This window comes from Heptranchias perlo, chromosome 3 (assembly GCF_035084215.1).
Source record: "Heptranchias perlo isolate sHepPer1 chromosome 3, sHepPer1.hap1, whole genome shotgun sequence".
NCBI classification, from domain to species: Eukaryota; Metazoa; Chordata; class Chondrichthyes; order Hexanchiformes; family Hexanchidae; genus Heptranchias; species Heptranchias perlo.
Genome location: NC_090327.1, coordinates 93352740 through 93374702, shown reverse-complemented (window position 1 = coordinate 93374702; position 21963 = coordinate 93352740). Strand labels below are relative to the sequence as shown.

General features: G+C 40.8%; 1 protein-coding gene across 1 annotated transcript in view; it reads left to right on the top strand.

Moving 5' to 3' along the window:
* The window catches only part of LOC137317410 (eukaryotic translation initiation factor 3 subunit H), a 160282-nt gene that overhangs the window by 134093 nt on the left and 4226 nt on the right, over positions 1-21963 (top strand). Inside the window, exon 6 of the mRNA XM_067980763.1 lies at positions 20696-20816. Within this exon, the coding sequence (XP_067836864.1) occupies positions 20696-20816 (121 nt within the window). The remainder of the gene's footprint in view (positions 1-20695; positions 20817-21963) is intronic.

Genomic DNA, 21963 nt, shown 5'->3' with positions numbered 1-21963 from the left:
CATACAGATAGGAAACAAAGGCATTTTATCTCCGCTATAACTCGTGGTGTTGGTGGACTGTGGGAAAAGTGCGTGCTTGCTTACAGTGACCTGGAGATGTCTTCAACCAAACTTGCACTTAACATATGTTACTTGTGTAGAAAGCTCAGGTGAAAAAAAAGGTGGTTCAGTTGCAACGGTATTACAGAATGAAGATATGCATTGGCGGATTTGAAAATATGGTTATATTAGATTGCAGACTCGTAGGATGAATAATTTCAGGTTCAGATGCGTGAATCACAATCCCTGAATGCAATTGGGATATGACCAGCCTGTACCTAGTAATGGCTCAGTTTGTGTTGAACCGTTGCTGATCCTACTGCTGTAGAAACTACTCTTTCTACAATATAGGACGATTTTGCACAGGCAAGTTAGACTTTAAAACAACTAAGCATGTTTTGATGCGAGCACCTTTACCAAAGCTATGAGTATTTGTAGCTAAATGAAGGTCCTGGATAGTGGTCTGTAAATACCCCAAAGCAATTGCACTTCAACACTGAAGATAAGGAAAAATTTGAAACACAATACAAATTTTTAGTGTACAAAGAAAATTTTGTATACCATGCATTTATTTGTTTATATTAAAATATTGGATGCTTGAGATAGAATTACAATACTTTCATAACCTGAGCACAGATGTAAATCAGCAGTTGCTGTATAAACAGGGCATAATGCATGTTATTAATGCTGATTCTTCTCTCTGTCTGATTCAATGTTAAATCTGTGGTGCTTTTCATAAGAGGTGTGTATGTATAAGAGAGAGATTGGACAATGAGTGTCAAGGGACAGTATGACTGCAGGGGCTATCATATCTCTCCTGTCCACACCTGATATCCACGTAACCCTTACAGCAGGGATCACTGGAAGTGATCAGGAAAGGAAACCTTGTCTTTTTTTTTAATTCACCCCCTGCCCCAACCCAGGAGAACTGAGACCAATTGGAGTGCTCAAACCTGTCTGACTTTTTTATATTTCAAAATATAATTTATTTCATAAAATTTAAAGATACACACAGTTCAATGCAAAAGGACACAATTTCAAGCAATATAGCTCGAACCAATACAGTGCAGATTGTACACACAATGATCTCATTATTACAATTCAAAATACAGCACATATCTTCTAAAACATTCTGCACAATACAAAGTGGGGTGGCCATTCCCCATAGAGCCTTTGCATAGGCCGCACCTTGCTTCGTTACGTCCTGCAGCACGTACTCCTAGACCTTGGAGTATGCCAGTCGACAACATTCGGTCGTGGACAGCTCCTTCAGCTGGAAGACCAACAGGTTTCGGGCGGACCAAAGGGCCTCCTTCACTGACTTCCAGCTGCAGTTGATATCTGTCTCGGTGTGCGTCCTGGGGAACAACCCGTAGAGCACAGCATCCTGTGTTACTGAGCTGTTGGGGATGAACCAGGACAGACACCAATGCATCTCTCTCCACACTTTCTGCGCAAAGGGGCAGTCCGTCAGGAGATGGACGACGGTCTCGTCTCCACTGAGCCTCGAGGGCAGATTGGTGCTGAGATTCCGTATGTGTTGGAAGGACTGCATTGGAAGGGTTTTCTCACCACCATCCAGGCTACATCCTGGTGCCTGTTGGTCAGTTCTGGCGACAAGACATTCAGCCAAATGGCTTCGACTGTCTGGTCGGGGAACTGCCCGATTGGATCCACCCTCTTTTTTCCCTGCAGGACTCTCAGAACGTTCCATGCCAATCACTGTCTGACAGCCTTGTGGTCGAAGGGGTTCCTCCTCAGGAACTTCACTGAGGTCGGTCCAGCTGGACGGGACGTCCTGCATCTGCTCAGCCAATGTGAGCAGACCCAGCCTTCTCGGTGTGATGGACAGGTAGAAACTCAGCACGTAGTGACACTTGGTGTTTGCTTACTGGGGCTCCACTGACATTCTGAGGCAGCCACACACAAAGGTGGCCATCAGGATCAGAGTGGCAGGGGACGTTCTCTCTCCCCCCCCCCCCCCCCCCCCCCCCCACCCCCCCACACTTTGGGGGCTTGTACATGATGTCCCTGCAAATGCGTTCTACTTTGGACCTCCAGACAAACAGGAAGATAGCTCGGGTGATGGAGCGGTGGGGAATGGGCCAGACCGTGGCCATGTAAAGCAACACCGCGCGTACCTCACATCTTATCACCATGTTGCTGCCGGTTATGGAGAGGGGGCGCCCCACCCACATACCAAGCTTCTGTTTGGCCCTGGTGACCCGCTCCTCCCAACTCTTGGTGCAGGCCTGGGGACCCACGAACCAGGTCCCCAGCATCTTCAGGTAGTCAGACCTGACGGTGAAGGGGACAAAGGATCGAGTCCCCCACCTGCCAAAGGACATGGCCCCGCTCTTACTTTGGTTCACTCTGGTCCCCGAGGCCAGCTTGAAACAGTCACCAATGCCCATCAGTCTGTGGACCGACTGCTGATCAGAGCAAAAGATGGTGACGTCGTCCATGTATAGGGAGGCCTTAACTTGAGAGCCTCCGCTGCCTGGGATCGTCACCTTCCATACCTGCATCCTTCCTGATGGAAGCAGCAAATGGCTCGATACAACATACGAACAAAGTAGTGAGTAATGTCTAACTGGCTCAACTACTCACTACTTTAACCAGCTGAGCCAGTGGGGAAGCTGAGGAACATAGGAAAGCACGCGATAAGGAGAGACCATTTTCGTCAATTTTACTGGCCGAGTTCAAAAAAATGATACATAATTCACCACCTATATCTCTCAATTTGTTTTTTTCCCACAAAATACCTTTCCAACTCCTTAAATTACTGATGTTATTAGCGTTAGTCACTTAGGCAATGCACCCTAACAATTCTTTGTGAAACTAATCTGTCCATTCACTGTCCCTCATTGTCATTTCTGAGGCTGTGGTGAACAGGTTCTGAATATTCCACTTTATATTATCCTTAAGGATCTTAAATACCTCAACAAGATACCCCTCTCCATTTTCTCCAATGTCAAAAAAAACTCAATTTATATAGTTTCACCTTGTAGTTTGTGTCTGATGTCAGGTGTCAGACTTGGTAGCCCTTTTCTCCACATTTTCCAGAGCTATGATGTCCTTTATGTAATGCAAACCAGAACTGCACGCAGTACTTCAAATTGGGTTGAATCATTGTCCTGTATAGGCTCAGTATCACATCCTGTGATGTGTTCTATTTCATGTTCTATAATCCCAGATCCCATTTGCCTTTTTTTGAACCGCTGCTGTGCACTGTTGCGGGTGATTTCAACGATCGGTCTACCAACAACCCCAAATCCTTTTCCTGGATTGTACCCCGTAGACTAACGCCGTTTGGTTTATAGTTCCAATGTTTATACACCTTCCATAGTGTCATCATTTTGCATTTGCTGATTTTAAAGTTCAGGTGCCATATCTATATTCTATTTTCCCAATCTATTTAGATACCTCTGTACCTGATCAGCCTGCTCTTAATTCTTTATAAACTCCCTCCCTCCTCCAAAACCTTGGCATCATTGGCAATTTTTGTCAATTTTCTCTCAATGCCCACTTCCAGATCATTGATAAACAATGTGAATAGCAAATGTCCATGATCTTATTGAATGGCGGAGCAGGCTCGAGGGGCCGATTGGCCTACTCCTGCTCCTGTTTCTTATGTTCTTATGCCCCAGCCCTAACTGAGAAATGAGGTTATCCACTAATGCAATAGATATTTAAATTAAATGGAATGAATTCATCAATGAACTCAATGAAACAATTCAATTTTTATGTGATATTGCACATGCGAATCATTCAATGTATAACTCTCTCACTTTGCCCCGGCAAAACATATAAAAGTGGCATGTTAATTTTACTTTGGAATGTCTGTCTATACAGACAAACTGAACTGAAAAGGATGGGTAGCAGTTAAGTACCTGACCTAGTTTCTGTTGCATTGAATTCTAAGTGAATTAAGATGCATAGCACTGTTAAATGGAGCTGTTTAAGTTGGATTCAATCCAAATTAAATCTGATTTGGGTTATTAGATTTTCTCAACACCTATCTGTGTCACCATTGTCCTCTCACTTGCTGGAGTACTTAGTGCAGCCGATTCTTTGGCCTTTATCCCTCGTGTTAATTTAGGTTTGCCACTTTGCCGTACCAGCTGCTGCAGTTACTGTGCTTGGGGAGAATAACCTAGTCTCCTGGCAACATGTGTTCCTTGAAACCTTAATAGTAATTTCTCCCAGGTATGGTATTTTGGAAAGCTAGCTCATTTCATTATCACCAGTGAGGACTTTCTATATCAGTGACCTATTTATTACATTTTAGGTGGATTTAAAATGGGGTTCTGACAACATTCTTGTTTTATGCCCAATAAAATACCCTCAAGTTTTATTTTTGTAGTTTAAGCCAATGAAAGCAGTTTGGACAAATACATTTTTTTGGCATGTTTGAGGTGTGTCTAGCTAAATGTGAAATTTAATCCTTTTCAAAATGCCGTCAGTGGGAAATTACACACAGTCTTCACCAAAATTTTTGTAGACATAGTCCTGGTGGTTCCTTACCAAATTCGAAAGCTGAAGGTTTGGGGAGGAATGGCAACGAGCGAGTGTGAGACCTTTTGATCACAGCCATTCTTCCTAACTATAGAACTAAAGCTTGTGGCTTAGACATTGAAGATGCTATGGTTGTTCTATATAACATTTACAGAATAAATTTATCTATAGAACATTTTTGCTGCTGGTACAGTTTTGACCCTGCCTAAATTGAGATTTTGAAAACCTGCATAGATTATTAAATTGGGGCCTCTGTTTTTATTGGAACATTCAGTCCTCTGAAATTACATGAGGAAATTCTTGCACGTTTTAAATTGCCAGCATACTGAATGAGGAAAGACATCGGTGCAATTCATTTATTTATCTCCCATGCCTTAGTTATTTTCCACTGTCCTGCGTCAAGGTTTTGCTTTGCAGCTGGTCAGCAGGAAGTGGGTGAGAGCAGCCCCCTCCCAGGGGGAGGTGTCTTTCCTCCATTCAGTGGTGCTGTATCTCCATTCTCATGCTATCCAAGGTGAGATTGGAAATCTGCCAAGTGAGGTCTTGCAGGGGCAGATGTTAAAACATATATCAATTATGAGTTGCTTGCCTCACCTTTGTCTGCATCGTATAATTTTTATTTACAGGTTCCATTCTCTTGGGGTTGACTTAGTGTGCTCTGAATTTGGATCATTAGCAAAAGGTTCTGAGACAAAATCTTATCAAAATCTGCTGGACAATATTGTAACCTGAGGTGAAGTGTGATGAATGAATGTAAAGCAGGCAGGCTCCTGAAAAGAAAAGTTAATATAGTCTAGAGGTTATGGTGAAAAGCTGTGATTATTGTGCTGGTCGTTAGTTTAATGTTTTTAGTTAGCTATGCTTTCCTCTCCCATATATGTTCTATGGTGCAGTATTTTATATTAGTAGATCACTTGTGATAAATGTAAAAACTTACATGTTTCAAAATTAAATTAAAAGAAATCAGATTAGTGAGAGTTCTTGCTTGTAAGGACTCTGCTTACCTTTGAACATGATGTGGAGATGCCGGTGATGGACTGGGGTTGACAATTGTAAACAATTTTACAACACCAAGTTATAGTCCAACAAATTTATTTTAAATTCCACAAGCTTTCGGAGGCTTCCTCCTTCCTCAGGTGAACGGTATGGAAAACGGTATTTTCCATTCCGTTCACCTGAGGAAGGAGGAAGCCTCCGAAAGCTTGTGGAATTTAAAATAAATTTGTTGGACTATAACTTGGTGTTGTAAAATTGTTTACATTTGAACAAATAGCTTTGAAATCTAAAAAGTTAAATTCAGTCAAAAAGAACATTTGCCCAGTTTGTTAAATATATTAAACTTTAGAATTGATCTTTGAAGCCACCAAATGAATGTCATTTTAATGCTCTTAAAATGCTACTAAAGGTCATACTTAGTATATTTCATCTTCACATATGTTTGCATGCTTTGCTGGTGGCAAGTACACAGATGATCGGCATTACATTGGCACAAAATACATCCTGTTAGGAGCAGCTGTTTCTCAGTTTCTGTACAAAATCCACATATGATTAGTGTTGTACCTGAGTATTAGCTGCTCGTTCTGGAAAGTTCCATTTATATGTGATCTAGTTTGTAATACATATGGAAGCATCAATCTTTTTAAATTAGGCACAATATTTTTCTAGGTAAAATCATACCCTTCCTGCCAATTTAAATTGTTTTTAGGTTTTTGTTTGACCATCTGTGATCCCGTAGCAGCCGACAGTCTTGTCCCTTGAGCTGCCTTGCTGTTATTCAACCAGTTTTTCCTCCAACGGCTGAGCCAGAGAGATGAGTGTTAGCAGAGAACAGATATGTATGAAGGGCCAGTCATATAAAACTTTTTTGGTAGGCCAGCAGCAAAGAAAACTGCTACCAATCAGGCTTTTCATCATAATGTTAGCTTGGTTCCACTCACAGCTGATGCAGGGATAGCATTATCAATAGCATACATCATTGATAATGAACCATTTGAAATTTGCATGAGTAATATTCTGCATTAGTTATTTTAAGGGCATTTTGTATCAGAACACTTTTTGTGATGGAGTGGAAGAACTTAGGTTAACAGCTGCAATTTCCCAAGAGATGCACGCCCACATTGATGGGCTAATCACTGAGCAGTCAGTAAGCTAGGCTTTCCCTAAATCGGAGAGAGATGGGAAAAGGGATACATGGTTGCATTCAGTTATAGAGCAGCATTGTTGGCGCTCTTTGTAGAAAGTTGCCTACCTATACTGTTGGCCAAAGAGTGAGTGTGCGCCATAAGAGATAAGAGAAAACACTTCTCTGGAGAGAAATGTCTTATTTCAGATTATTAAGCATTTTTTTTGCATCTGAAGATGTCTAGTGCAACTTCTTTTAAAGTGGGTTGGGGAGCATTGTTGTCCAATGAAAGTGAATCTGGGTTCACTGAGAATCCCCACATGCTGAGTTGCCAACCTTGGCTGTATTCTGAAGTGGGGGCCAAGACCTTCCTTACAGAGAAGGAAAGTTATGCTGTAGCCAATCTTGCACATCTAGCAGCCACTTTGAGAATGATGTTGGAGGGGGCCTAAGAGTGGTTGATCCACCCTGTCAGACCAGGATGGTGCATGATGCTGAGGGGGAAAAAATAAATATCAGGGTTCCTCACCAAAATACCTGTATATATCATTGCTCCACAGAAAGTAAAAATATTCATTTAATTTTTCAAAGGTTTCCTTCTTTTCCCCATTTGAATCTGCTGAGTGCCTCTTCACAATGATGCTGCTGAAATTAGGCTCCCACTATATGGGAATGTCACAGCCACACACTGACAGAGCTTCAAAATGCATATCAAAAGCAAAATACTGCAGATGCTGGAAATCTGAAATAAAAACAGAAAATGCTAGAAATATTCAGCAAGTCAGACAGCATCTTGGAGAAAGAATCAGAGCTAACGTTTTAGGTCGATGACCTGTTTTGACAAGGTTATCGACCTGAAACGTTAACTCTGTTTCTTTCAAAATGCATATCACCATTACAGTTTAGCAAAAGAGCAATTCACCCAACTGAAAGAAAATAAACAATGTGAATGGAAAGATTTAGAATTTTTCTACACGTCGTAAGAATATTTAATAAAGAAAGAACCTGCATTTATACAGCAGTTTTCATGACCTCAAGACACCCCAAAGTGCTTTACAGCCAATGAAGTACCTTTTTAAAGTGTACTCATTGTTGTAATGTAGGGAAACACGGCAGCCATTTTGTGCACAGCAAGGTCTCATAAACAGCATTGAGATAATGACCAGATAGTGTTTTTTTTGTTATTTTGGTTGAGGGGTAAATATTGGCCAGATATAAAAGTCTGTTTAACGTCTCATCCAAAGGACGGCACCTCCGACAGTACTCCCTCAGTACTTCACTAAAGTGTAGTCTAGCTTATGTGCTCAAGTCTCTGGAGTGGGACTAAACCTTTTGACTCACGAGTGAGAGTGCTATCACTGAGCCAAGGCTGACACCTTGGCAGTAAGAAAATATAAAGTAGAGATAAATAGAAGGAATTAAAAGTAAGATTTTGATCGGAGGTAAGTTAAGTATTGGAGCTCGAACTAACTTGCCACAGAGTGATGATTTGCACCTGTAACTTACTACAAGGTGAATTTGTGATTGATTGTGGAGATGCACCAAACAGAAGCCCCACTTTCCCATAAAGAGGGAAAAGCTGAGTTATTGACCATTCATTGAGCAGTATCTGCAGAGTCCAGGAGTAGGTGTTAATTTTTTTAAAATACAATTTGATCTAGGGATGCCCACTAATCATAGGTTTTCAATATTGGAAAATGTGAGGTTATGCACTTTGGCAGGAAAAATCAGAGAGCAAGTTATTATCTTAATGGCGAGAAACTGGAAAGTACTGCAGTACAAAAGGATCTGGGGGTCCCAGTGCAAGAAAATCAAAAAGTTAGTATGCAGGTGCAGCAGGTGATCAAGAAGGCCAACGGAGTGTTGGCTTTTATTGCTAGGGGGATAGAATATAAAAACAGGGAGGTATTGCTGCAGTTATATAAGGTATTGGTGAGACTGCACCTGGAATACTGCATACAGTTTTGGTGTCCATACTTAAGAAAAGACATACTTGCTCTCGAGGCAGTACAAAGAAGGTTCACTCGGCTAATCCCGGGGATGAGGGGTGGACATATGAGGAGAGGTTGAGTAGATTGGGACTCTACTCATTGGAGTTCAGAAGAATGAGAGGCGATCTTATTGAAACATATAAGATTGTGAAGGGGCTTGATCGGGTGGATGCGGTAAGGATGTTCCCAAGGATGGGTGAAACTAGAACTAGGGGGCATAATCTTAGAATAAGGGGCTGCTCTTTCAAAACTGAGATGAGGAGAAACTTCTTCACTCAGAAGGTAGTAGGTCTGTGGAATTTGCTGCCCCAGGAAGCTGTGGAAGCTACATCATTAAATAAATTTAAAACAGAAATAGACAGTTTCCTAGAAGTAAAGGGAATTAGAGGTTACGGGGAGCGGGCATGAAATTGGACATGAAGCTGAGTTTGGATCGGTCAAGCCCTGTGGGTGGCGGAGCGGGCCCAGGGGCTGAGTGACCGGGTCCTGTTCCTACTTCTTGTGTTCTTTAGATTTGAGGTTAGGATCAGATCAGCCATGATCTTATTGAATGGCGGAGCAGGCTCAAGGGGCCGATTGGCCTACTCCTGCTCCTATTTCTTATGTTCTTGTGTTCTTCAGGAGTTATTTTTTTAAATTTAGAGAATCACCAATTACATTTCTTGATTTTAAACCTCAACTCATTTTTATTTAAACATGTTCTGTGCCTACATTCAGTTTTATAAAATCCACTGTAATATGTCCCAATTAGATGCAGGAAAACTCCTGAAATTGCCTGTGAACAATTGCACATTTTCTTGCTTGTGCTCCACTTGAACTCGTTACAGCCTTAGACTTTATGGTATTTTTGATTGCAGTCTGTAAAGAATCCAAAGAGTATTCTGTGCAGGAATTATGGAAAATGTATTAATCAGAATGTGAACAAAAGTGTTAATGTTCCAGGAAGCATGTCGTGTTGCATATTTTTTTCAATTCAGTCTCTATGGTCTTATGTTTCAGACCCAAAGTCATGGGGTATAATGAAAAGGTTTTAAAAGAATCCTTTTCCATTTATAAACAAAACATCGACATTTATTTTGTACACCATACATAAGGGAATGTGGACCAGATCGCAGTAAATGTCAAATGTAGAGGTAAAACTGTACATTCTTCTATTTCATGTGTAGTTCCATTAACCTTTCAAGAAATTTTAAAGTTGTAGTTTGATTTTGAAGATAGGATTTTCAAACAATGTGAAATAAATCTTTTTCCAATTCAATTATGGTTTTATCTTGCTTTAATTGAAGAGAGTGCAATTGCACCAGGCCTGTGGATGCTTGACCAGAGTGTATACCGAAGGGTGACCCGTCATAAATTGTTTACCATTAGCAGTTCACTGTGCCTTATGTAAAGGAGGTGATAAGTCTTTGGTCAGGACATGGACAACAGTTATGTGAGTGTCAATCAAATTAACTTTTTGGTGCATCTTGTTCTATTAGTTGCAAACAATAGGTACAATGTATAAACTCCATTTTATCCCTTCTATTTCAGTTACTAAGTATGAAAAACCCCTAACTACTTGAGCATGTGAAATTTCGGTTTCCTTCATTGGAATAAGAATGCACAGAAATTGGCTGCAAATAATGACCTGTTTTATTCTAAAACAAATTGTTGGAATATTCACTTATCTCTACTCCTATGACCTATTTATTCCGTGGATGTGCAGCTGCTGACATTCAATGAACTCTGGAACTCTACATCCTGCAAATGATAAATGTCATTTCTTTGACACTGCATTTTCACGGTAATGTAACCTATGCCAAATGGATAATTAAATTATTAGTTATACCTCTGAATCAAAAGGTTGTGGGTTCCAGCCCCACTTCGGAGACTTCACATAATCCAGGCTGACACTTCAGCACTGAGAGTGCTGCACTGTCTGTTTAGATGAGATATTATACTGCCCTCTCCATGACATAAAAGATATCATGGTACTATTTGAAGAGCTGGGATGTTCTCCCAATGTCCCAGCTAACAATTCTCCCATATCCAACGCCACTAAAACAGATTATCTGGTAATTTATCTCATTGCTGTTTGTGGTATCTTGCTGTGTGCAGATTTGTTGCTGCATTTCCCTACATTACAACAGTGACTACACTTCAAAAGTACTTCATTGGCTGTGATGTGCTTTGGGATGTTTTGAAGACATGAAAGGTGCAATGTAAATCTAAGTTTTTTTTAAACCCATTGAATAACCTGGTGTTCAGATGGTAGATTTGTGGTTTTAATCAAACACAGCATATTCCAATACCATATTTAAAATAATGGCATAAGAAATAAGTTAGAAGTTCCCCAACGGGTCACTGCGAAGGGGAATCAAATGGGCTAATTTCTCGCCATAAGACCAGGAAGTTCCAAGCTTGATTTCCTGGTCTCTGCTGAGATGGCTGATTTTAGCCAAGCAGAGTGGAAAAATTGGAAAGGTCTTGCTTGTGATTGCTGGAAATGTATCCACAAGGATCCTGGTTGAGGACGAGGTTGGGTTCAAGTATAACTGCCACTGTAGTTGAATAGCATACTCATGCTCACTGTCTAGGCATGAGCAATAGCCACCTGGGCAAGGTACAGCAGGGCTGCCACCTGTAGTATCATTCCAGTTTAAAGTTGCTGCACACTAATTTTACACACCAAATCATAAGATTACACAGGAACATGAGCTGCATTGTTTTGGAGGAGCCTACAGCTAGTTTATCTCTTTCCAGCCGAGTGGAAGTGAAAACACTTTTTATGAAAGAACTAAAACCCTCAAAGAAAAGGAAGTGGAATAAAGCATTGTTTCATTCTTGTTCAGTAATTTTGTGATGCATTTTAAGCAAACATTTCATCTGGACACTAAATAAATATTCAGTATTGCCACATATGCATTTGAATGAAGAAAAGCCTGTTTGGTAGAGAAGGAAAGAGAAAATATCCATATATATTGTGAATTTAAGTTCAGAAGAGAATATTAGAAACTGTAGACCTAGTATTAATGGTCTAGCCCACACTGTTTCCTTGGGGGGTTGTCAGGATGGGAGCTTCAAATAAAATTGAATAATTTATTAATGAAGATTGATTGGTTGCTACTGTCTCTAATATGTGATGTGTATATATAGTACATTTGGCAGGCATTTGCTTTTGCTCAGGTGTGCTTCAGTTGCTGTGACACGCCTAAAGTTTTCAAGAGAGTTTGTGTCTAGGGAGAAGCTTTGTACAGCAACTGCTATTCAGTAGTCAGTTACTGAAGAAGATGTGAATTGTCCTACAGCCAGGTCAAGAGCAAAGCAGCACAGAATAGATCATTTTAAAGCTCCTGACCCAAAAGTGTTGCTTTGTAGTAAGTCCCAGGTAGCAACATTTCCTCATGTTCTAAAAATGAAAATGTACAATTACAGAATTCCTATTTATAAGAATGTAAGTGTAATGTCCTGCAGATTACCCACAGAATTTTGACACAATATTCTGCAGAATTCTATTTCTCCATTGACACTTGGTGTTAAACTTTTGTTGCACCGAGCTTTACTCATTTAATAATGTTTTCAACTTTCTTTGGCTTAGAAAGTTGAGGGTGTTAGGTGGACTTAGTTATTTTGGCATCCAGTATCAACACCAAGCACTTCCAGATCAGATAAAGCATGGTTTAATAAATGAAAGCCAGCATGGATTTGCTAAAGGCAAATTGTGATTGACGAACCTGATTTGACTACTTTTATGAAGTAACGGAGAGGGTTGATGAGGGTAGTGCGGTTGATATTGTGTATATGGACTTTCAAAAGTCCCTTGATGATAAGATAACACAACACATAATAAACATGTTAGCAAAATTGAAGCCCATGGGATTAAAGGGGCATTGGCTCGGCTTAGGGACAAAAAGCAGAGAGTAGTGGTGAACGGTTGTTTTTCAGACTGGAGGGAGGTATACAGTGGTGTATCCCAGAGGTTGGTATTGCGACCACTGCTCTTTTTGATATATATTAATGACCTGGACTAGGATATACAGGGCATCATTTCAAAGTTTGCAGATGACATGAAATTCAGAAATGTAGTAAACAGTGAGAAGGATAGTAAAAGAGTTCAGGAGGACATAGATAGACTGGTGAAACGGGCAGACACAGGACAGAGAAATGTAAAGTGATTCATTTTGATAGCAAGAATGAGGAGAGGCAATATAAACTAAATGGTACAATTTTAAAGGGGGCGCAGGAATGGAGGTGGCAGGAGAAGTTGAGAAGGCTGTTAAAAAGGCATACAGGATCCTTGGCTTTATAAATAGAGGCATAGAGTACAAAAGCAAGGAAGTTATGCTCAACCTTTGTAAAACTAGAAAGATACCAGGGATATGGGACCTCAGTTATGTGGATAGACCAGAGAAGCTGGGATTGTTCTTTGAGCAGAGATGGTTGAAGGGTGATTTGTTAGAGATGTTCAAAATTATGAAGGCTTTTGATAGAGTAAATAAGAAACTGTGCCAAGTGGCAGAAGGGTCAGTAACCAGAGGACACACATAAAAGGTAATTGGCAAAAGAACCACAGGCAATATGAGGGAAAAAAAGTTTATGCAACGAGTTGTTATGATCTGGAATGCACTGCCTGAAAAGGTGGTGGAAGCAGATTCAATAATAACTTACAAAAGGGAATTGGATAAATACTTCAAGGGGAAAAATTTGCAGGGCTATGGGGAAAGAGCAGAGGAGTGGGTCTAATTAGATAGCTCTTTCAAAGAGCCGGCACAGGCACGATGGGCCGAATGGCGTACTTCATTGCTGTATCATTTTATGATTCTATGCAGAATACAGCTCTCTTTACTCTACTCCAACAATGTTCACGGGCCCCACTCTCGAAAGAGCAATACCTACTTCACCAGTGTGACATTTCCACTTCCCATAGTAGATATCCTATGACTTCCTTGAAATCACAAATTAGGGCTAGTAAGTAAGGTGTCAGCCATGACTCAGTGGTAGCATTCTCACTTCTAAATCAGAAGGTTGTGCAATCAAGTCCCACTCCAGAGACTTCAGCATATAATCTAGGCTTGATGCTCCAATGCAGTACTGGGGGAGTGCTGCACTGTTGGAGGTGCTGTCTTTTGGATGAGATGTTAAACCGGGACCCTGTCTGCCTTCTCAGCTGGACGTAAAAGATCCCATGGCACTACTTTGAAGACGAGCAGGAGAGTTCTCCCCGGTGTCCTGGCCAATATTTATCCCTTAACCAACATCACTTTAAAAAAAAAGATTATCTGGCCATTACCACATTGCTGTTTGTGGGAGATTGTTGTGTGCAAACTGGCTGTTGCATTTTCTACATTACAGCAGTGACTACACTTCAAAGGTACTTCAGTGGCTGTAAAGCACTTTGGGATGTCGTGAGGTTGTGAAAGGCGCTATATAAATGCAAATCTTTCTTTTTTAGTAAGAGCTAGGTTGAGACTGCCCAATCTCATTTCACCAAGCACTCTTAGAGTCAGCAAAGACTTTCATCACAGGCTGGATTAGAACCCTGGTCCCAGTCTCCCATGATTTACAAGAAAATATGTCAAAATGTAGTAGCATTGACAGAGTCCATGGGAAACTATTGGAGTGCATTACTTTAAATAGTTCTGGGGCACTGCAGCATTTCAAGGATTATTTTGCAGTCAATCATGTTTAACTCATTAATCATTCAAAGCATTATTATATTCAGTAACCCTTTTAATCATCAAAATATTTGGAAGTACTAAAGAAAAAAATGTATGTCTGTGCATTCTATAAGGTTTAAAATAGACGTAATAGTGTTTGTCACAGTACTTTTTACAAAATCAATATTTATTGCGTGCGATCAGAATCTTAAGATTCTGGCTGAAGACACTAAAATTTAAAGTAAGTATGCCTACTTTATCTAAAGTAAGTACACCTGTTTTATGTCAGATCTTTGTAGATTAATTTATTTCTTCTGTTTAATTTCCCAAGAAGAGTCTTCATCTTTGATTGTTCTGTAAGAATTAATTTTAGCTCTTTTTCATCTTCTATCAACTATTTCTAGCAGTCTAAAACCCTATTAGTGCATCTCCGTGTATACATGTATTGACATTGTTTAGGTGCCTGTGTCAGTTATATTATGCAAATTACTACCTTGATAACTTGGCTTCACCAAAAGACACATGGCAATCTTTTTGGATGGTTAAAAAGCCAAAGCCCATTTTTATAATTTATTTTACACAATGGGCATAAACCAAGAAATTTGGCCCTTTGGTAATGTTAAAAATGTCACTGGCATCTGGGTGCTGGTTAGCAGAGCACTGCAAATAGATTTAAGCATGTGCAGTGCCATTTTCTCCCCCATTTTGAGTCCAGTGTGGAGGTAGGTACAACAACAACTTGCATTTATATAGCACCTTTAACATAGTAAAACATCCCAAGGTGCTTCACAGGAACATTATCAAACAAAATACCTGCTATATTAATATAGCAAAGTTTGATAGAGCTTTAATAACCCAAACTTAAATGCACTGTAACAGTAGCTTTGGTGCAGCACTTCAAAGTAACTTTTAAAAGCACTACTATAAAAACAATCAAGTGTAAGCTTAAAGGAAGTGTTGCCAACTTTGAACAAAATATTCACCTGCACATCTGCAACAGCAGCTGGGAAAGAACAGTAAGCACATATTTTGTACATCCCTTCAATCTAACGTTCAAGCATTGAGACTGTTCAGAACAAAGTAGACAAAAAAAGATGTGTACCGTTATATTTCAGGGATACCTGGATGGTAAACAAAATTGATTCTGTGAAAGGGGGTAAGCTACAGAATGAACTACTCTAGTTAAACATCTCTAATGCTTAAAAAAAACTCCAAGCTAATATGAGACATATGCTTCAAACCATCAAGTCAGCAGCAGGAGGAGAAGGAGGATAAATTCCTCTATGAAGAGATAGGAAGAGAGTGTGAGAACAGGAAAGTTATTTTAATGGGAGACTTAAACCAACCAAATAAAAATTGGGAAAATCCAAGAAATTTAGAATAAAAGTCAGTAAATATAATACAAGACTGTATAATGACCCACAAAGCAATGACAAGCAGTGCCCATTTTGACCTGGTATTCGTAAATAACCCAGATCATGTATAGGAAATGGAAGTTGTAGCATTTCACAGATGATAATATGCTCTGGAAGTCCAAAATATCCACGACCAGGAGCCAGGTATATAAATTTAAAAGGGCTAACTTTAATGAAATGAGGGAGCTACTAAAGCAATTAGATTGGGGGAGGTTCTTTAACAACACTTCAGTAGAGGTTAAGTAGAAAACCTTTAAAGGAACAATGCTGAGCATGCATGATAAATGAATGCCAAGAAGTAACGAGTTCAGACTAAACAAACATGACCTTAAATGGATTAACATATAAATTAAAAGTGACATAAAGACAGAAAATGTAATGTACAAATCCTGCAGCAAGAACAGGAAACGGTTCACTGGGATAAATATAAGAAAATGCGGAAGGCGATCAGAGAGGCAAAGAGAGATGTAGGAAAAATTATAGAAGCTAAGGCTAAACACAACAGCTAAACATTCGGTACTACAACAGTAAGAGCGCAGTTAAGGAAGAGGTGAAAACCATAAAAGATGCAGACAGACTTGAAACTGAGTATAAAATAGTAAATTTTCTGAATGATTACGTCCTCGAGTTATTCAAAGGGACTGACATGAGCATCATGTCCTGCTCAAATTATATAAATGAGATGGAAGTCCTAAACAAGCTCAAAACAAGTAAATTGCCAAGGAAAGAAGATATTTCTTCTGTATCCTGGAGTGCTGAAAGAGACTAGGAAGAAGTTTTTTGAGCGACAGATTTGAGAGACACCTGACGGCCACTTTGAGGGAATCAGCGGACATTGGATTGGAAACAGGCCAGTGTGATTCCTATAATCAAAAAGAGTGACAAATCAGAGACAGGCAACTATAAACCCATTAGTTGCTCTTCCATTTTGGGCAAAATAATGGAATTGATTATCAGGAGTAAACTTGAAGATTCTCTTCAATAATAACCCAACAAACAGCAGTCAACTTGGACTCAGATGGGTAACCTCCTTGACTGCTTTGAGGAATTAGCATTGCAAGTGAATCATGGAAAGCCCTGCAACATAGTGTACTGAGACTTCCAAAAGGCACTTGACCAGCTTGCACACACAAGGCTGTTAGTTTAACACTGCAGATTCAGGGTAAACCCTGCGAATGGATATGAAGGGTAGAAAGTGATGAGTATTTGTTAGAGGAGTTATGGTGGGATGGGAAAAATACTGAGTGTGGTGCCCCAGGACTTGGTGTTCAGATCACCACTGATTAAGAAACTCAATTCAAATTGGTCAGATTTGCAGATGATACCAGACTAGGAGTAATACTTGATTCTGACGAGTTTGCTCGGGAACTACAAAATGAGTTGGACAAATTATGTAAGTGGACAGAACTATTGGTAAAATTTAATAACATTAAGTGCAAAGGAAAAGTAGGTGACACACATACTTAATGAATTGTATTGCAATAGCTAAGGAAGAAGCTGAACAAAATTTAGGAGTGTTAGTAGACTTTTTTTATTCGTTCACGGGATGTGGGCGTCGCTGGTGAGGCCAGCATTTATTGCCCATCTCTAATTGCCCTCGAGAAGGTGGTGGTGAGCCGCCTTCTTGAACCGCTGCAGTCCGTGTGGTGACGGTTCTCCCACAGTGCTGTTAGGAAGGGAGTTCCATGATTTTGACCCAGCGACAATGAAGGAACGGCGATATATTTCCAAGTCGGGATGGTGTGTGACTTGGAGGGGAACGTGCAGGTGGTGTTGTTCCCATGCGCCTGCTGCCCTTGTCCTTCTAGGTGGTAGAGGTCGCGGGTTTGGGAGGTGCTGTCGAAGAAGCCTTGGCGAGTTGCTGCAGTGCATCCTGTGGATGGTGCACACTGCAGCCACTGTGCGCTGGTGGTGAAGGGAGTGAATGTTTAGGGTGGTGGATGGGGTGCCAATCAAGCGGGCTGCTTTATCTTGGATGGTGTCGAGCTTCTTGAGTGTTGTTGGAGCTGCACTCATCCAGGCAAGTGGAGAGTATTCCATCACACTCCTGACTTGTGCCTTGCAGATGGTGGAAAGGCTTTGGGGAGTCAGGAGGTGAGTCACTCGCCGCAGAATACCCAGCCTCTGACCTGCTCTCGTAGCCACAGTATTTATATGGCTGGTCCAGTTAAGTTTCTGGTCAATGGTGACTGAATGCTCAACATGTCCAACCAATGCAGAGCAGCAATTAACAAAGCCAACACATTGTTGAACTACAAAACCAAGACAGGAGGAGCCGGATCTCGCAGGAAAAATAACAGCGTGTTAATGACACACACCATTATTAATGTGCAAATCGGTCAGCAAGTTCAGGGGATTAAGAGATATGCCGTGAGTTGTGAATCTCCACAACTTGCCATTTGCTCCGCCATTTGCTTCCCACAAACAGCATCTCACCCTTAGCCTCCCTGTTATTTTTAAGAATTTGTTGGATTTTCACATTAATGCCCATTAAACTTGCCCATGAAAGTTAAAGTCTGGTAATTAGCGTAAGTATCTTTTTAACAGTGATAATTGTTAATGCAGTGCCAATCAACCCCTCTGATCCAAAAATTGAACAATGTGGAGTCTCATTCCTACGGGTGATAAATTGTTAGAGATTTTAAAAATGTCAAATTTAAAATTTTTACATTTTTTTCTTACTATTCCTTAGTTTTTTTTCCTCTCTTAATCCAAACTTTCTTTCCCCCTCCATTTTTCTTTCTGTACACTGATTTGACACAAATTCACCCTTCTCAGTCGTTCCTCTGTTTCTTTCGCAATTGTTAAATCTCATTGGTTAAGGAGGTACACGGTTGGCCCCATAATTCACAAAGGCCCCGTTGCTCTTGCCACACGTTATCAGCTTGCATTTCCAGCAAGTTACGCCGCAAAAAGTCTTGAGCTGAAGGGTGCAGAAAAAAGTCTTAACGAACGGAACACACCATGAGATGCCCCGAGATTACAAGTCAGGAGGTGTGACAAACCTATAGTGCTCTGAACAGACTCTACCTTGAGTACTGTATCCAATTCTAATTGCCAAGGCACAGGGAAAACATTCAAGGGCTAAAGGCAGTGCAAAGAAAAGCCATGAGGCTGATCCCTAGTGTCAACAGTGTTGAGTTAGGAGGAAAGACTGGAGAAACTTGGGCTTCGATCTTAGGCCCAGTTTGGATTGGTGGGGGTGGGTGATTAAATATCGAAATCGAACAACCCATCTCCATTCCCGACGATTCAGACCCTGGACGAGGCTCCTGCTAAAAGCGGGCGGGGGCCTATTTAACATGCAAAACTTATTTTTTACCACAACAAGGGGAGTCCTGTGCTGACTGTTGCTGGGCAGCAGCAACATGATGCGAGGAGCCGATTGGCCAGAAGAGGCCCAGGTAAGTTTTAGAACTTTGCCTGGTTTTAAGTTCCCTGTGGGACAGGTGGAGCAGGCGTTCTCCCCCCAGATCTCACAAGGAAGCCGTTAGCCTCCCTAGCCCAGACCTCCTCCCTCGCGATCAGGGCCATCAGTGGGCTCCCCCCTCGCGATCAGGGCCATCAGTGGGCTCCCCCCTCGGGGGCGCAGCCAGCGGCGGGCTCCCCCCTCGGGGGCGCAGCCAGCGGCGGGCTCCCCCCTCCCCATCTGACTGCCGGGGACCGTACCCACAGGTCCCTGGCCGCGAACTCCTGCCCCCACCGGCCAGGCAGTCAATCTGGCTGGCTGTTGGGCAGGAGTCTGCACAGAATTATTTAAATGCGCCCCTGCCATTAAGATCAGCAGGGCCTCCATGTCCCCGGCCTTGCCGGATTCTTTGCCCACTACCGGGCTGCCCCATACCCTTCCTGCCCCCTGTTTAATATCAGAGCCTTGGTGACTGAGAGTAGGACAAGGGTGCACAGATAAGAAACAATTGGATCCTACAATGAGGGACTTGAGGATCTTTCTGGATGGATGATTAGATGGATGGAATGGCTTTCCTCATCTGTAACTATTGTGAATTCATGCAGAAATCTTGTTAGACTTGATTTGGTTATGCAGATTATGATCTATTGACTATACTCCTATGGCACACTCTACCCACTTAGGTAAATTAGATGACAACTGTGATAGCTGCAACCCCAAATGTCATAATATGTCTTTTCTCTTTACTGACCTGTGTAATTCCAGCATGTTGTTTATTTTACACGACTCTGTTGGGTTAGGTGCATGGGTCTTAAATTAATTTTACTTCATACCTTTGCAGTAGTGCAGTTCAATAAAACTACTTTTTTGGTTGTATAAATTGATGCTATCAATATTTGAAAAACTCATTAAAGCATTTCTAATGACAATCTAAAATTACTTTTTAGCTGTATAGTTCGGGTTGTATATTTGGGTTCTTTGCATAGCAAAAGCAGCTTGAATTTTCTGGCTTCACTAGCTGGGTTGCTGAAAGTGGTTGGAGGCACAGGGTATGCAACTTTCAATCCTCCCATCCTTTGGCAGGATTTCTGGCCTGGAGCAAGACAGTATTGACTTAGTAGAAGCTCCAGTAGGGATAAGAAATCACCAGTGTTGCTTTTTGGCTCAACTGGTGTGGGGTAAGCAACACAATGAATCACAAATGACCAGCATCCGGTATAGTATAGGCAGTATAGCTGTAGTCAGACTGCCCATTGATGAGTTCCGGACATGTTATTATCAGTAGTTGAGCTATTTGTAGTAGCTGGCCATTTCTGACTGATTGTGTTGCCTACATCACCTGGTGAGCCAGAAGCAACACTGGTGGTATCTTTTCCCTACTGGAGTTTCTACAGTTTGGTCCACTGAGGCAAACGGCTTTCACTCATTACAGTGATTGTTCTAAAATTGAGTACAAATGTATTTTATTTGAGAGAATGCAGAATGGTTGTGTTTTTTTGCATAATGTATACAATGTACAGAATTTTTTTCTTTATTTTTCATATTTCATAATATGTGTCTTACAGAAATCACCTAGAGAAGAACCTCCAGCTATTAATGGACAGAGTGGATGAAATGAGCCAAGATATTATTAAATATAATACTTACATGAGGAATGTAACTAAACAGCAACAACAGAAACAGCAAGTAAGTAGAATTAAAGCTGCAACTTCCCTGTATTGGCAAAGTTTAGAATAAAGAAATACTATCAGCATGGTATCACTTCGAACTGTGGTAGCCACAGACTTTACAACTGCCCAATGCTTATATCATGCTGGTTATTCTTAACTTGGGGGAAATGATTTCACACCCTTTGGATTTAATGCTTAAAAACCGAAAAACATCCTTTTTGTTAGCCTAGTATTTTTCTTTTCTCGATTTTTCTGTTTCTTTTTGACACGGTGTGCTCTGTTGGCCTCCTCTCCTCCCTCTGGGAAAGGTCAGTATTCCTCTATGTGCTGAGTCAAAGCTTAGGTATTTGGCAGCCATTTGAAAGTTGTCAGTGTTGATGCTATGAATATAATTGCATCTTAAGGGTACACATCTATGAATTTTGTTCCTGTGTATTAACTTGAGATGAGCATAATTCATGAGCAACATTAACCTTTTGATGTGTAAAAAAAAAATTGTATTTTGTAGGTGTAAAAAAAAATGTGCATTGTAGTTTAGAAATAAGGTTTTTTTTAGTCCCTAATAACTGTTACCCTCCTAAATTTAATCTTCAAAATTTGTAGTTTTATTATTCTAAAATGCTATTATCTGTTGCATAGAGTGGAGGGAGGTTCTTTTGGTTCTAAACATTTTTACAGCAGCAGTGGCTCATTTGTTTGCAGGAGCAAGTTTGTCACATTTTGGTATTTTTGACCATTTTTCCATAGAAAGGATTTGGAGAAGAGTTAAATGTTGTGCTTTTAAAGCAAAGTGCATTCCTATAAGTTTAACAAAAAACACTGAGATGGAAGGTGGTTACAATGTGAATGAGCTAGGCATTGAAATTGTTTCCCCAAAGGCATTAAGTAACTTGTTAGCATGTCTCAGTAACACCTTACACCCATTGTGTTGGGAAGTACCCGTACGGTGCGCCCAGTGGAGGTTGCCTGGCATAGGCCCTCCCCTCTGGTTATGAACACAGGGAGATAAGATAGGACAGAAACATGTACTGATAGTAGGGTTTTTAAACAAAACGCTGATAGGGCAGGCTTTTGCCAGACTCAGAAGGTTAGGATGCAGGGAGGTAGTTAGAAATTATTTTAAGTCAAGTGACGTGACTCACTGACAAGGAGAAGTGTAGCGT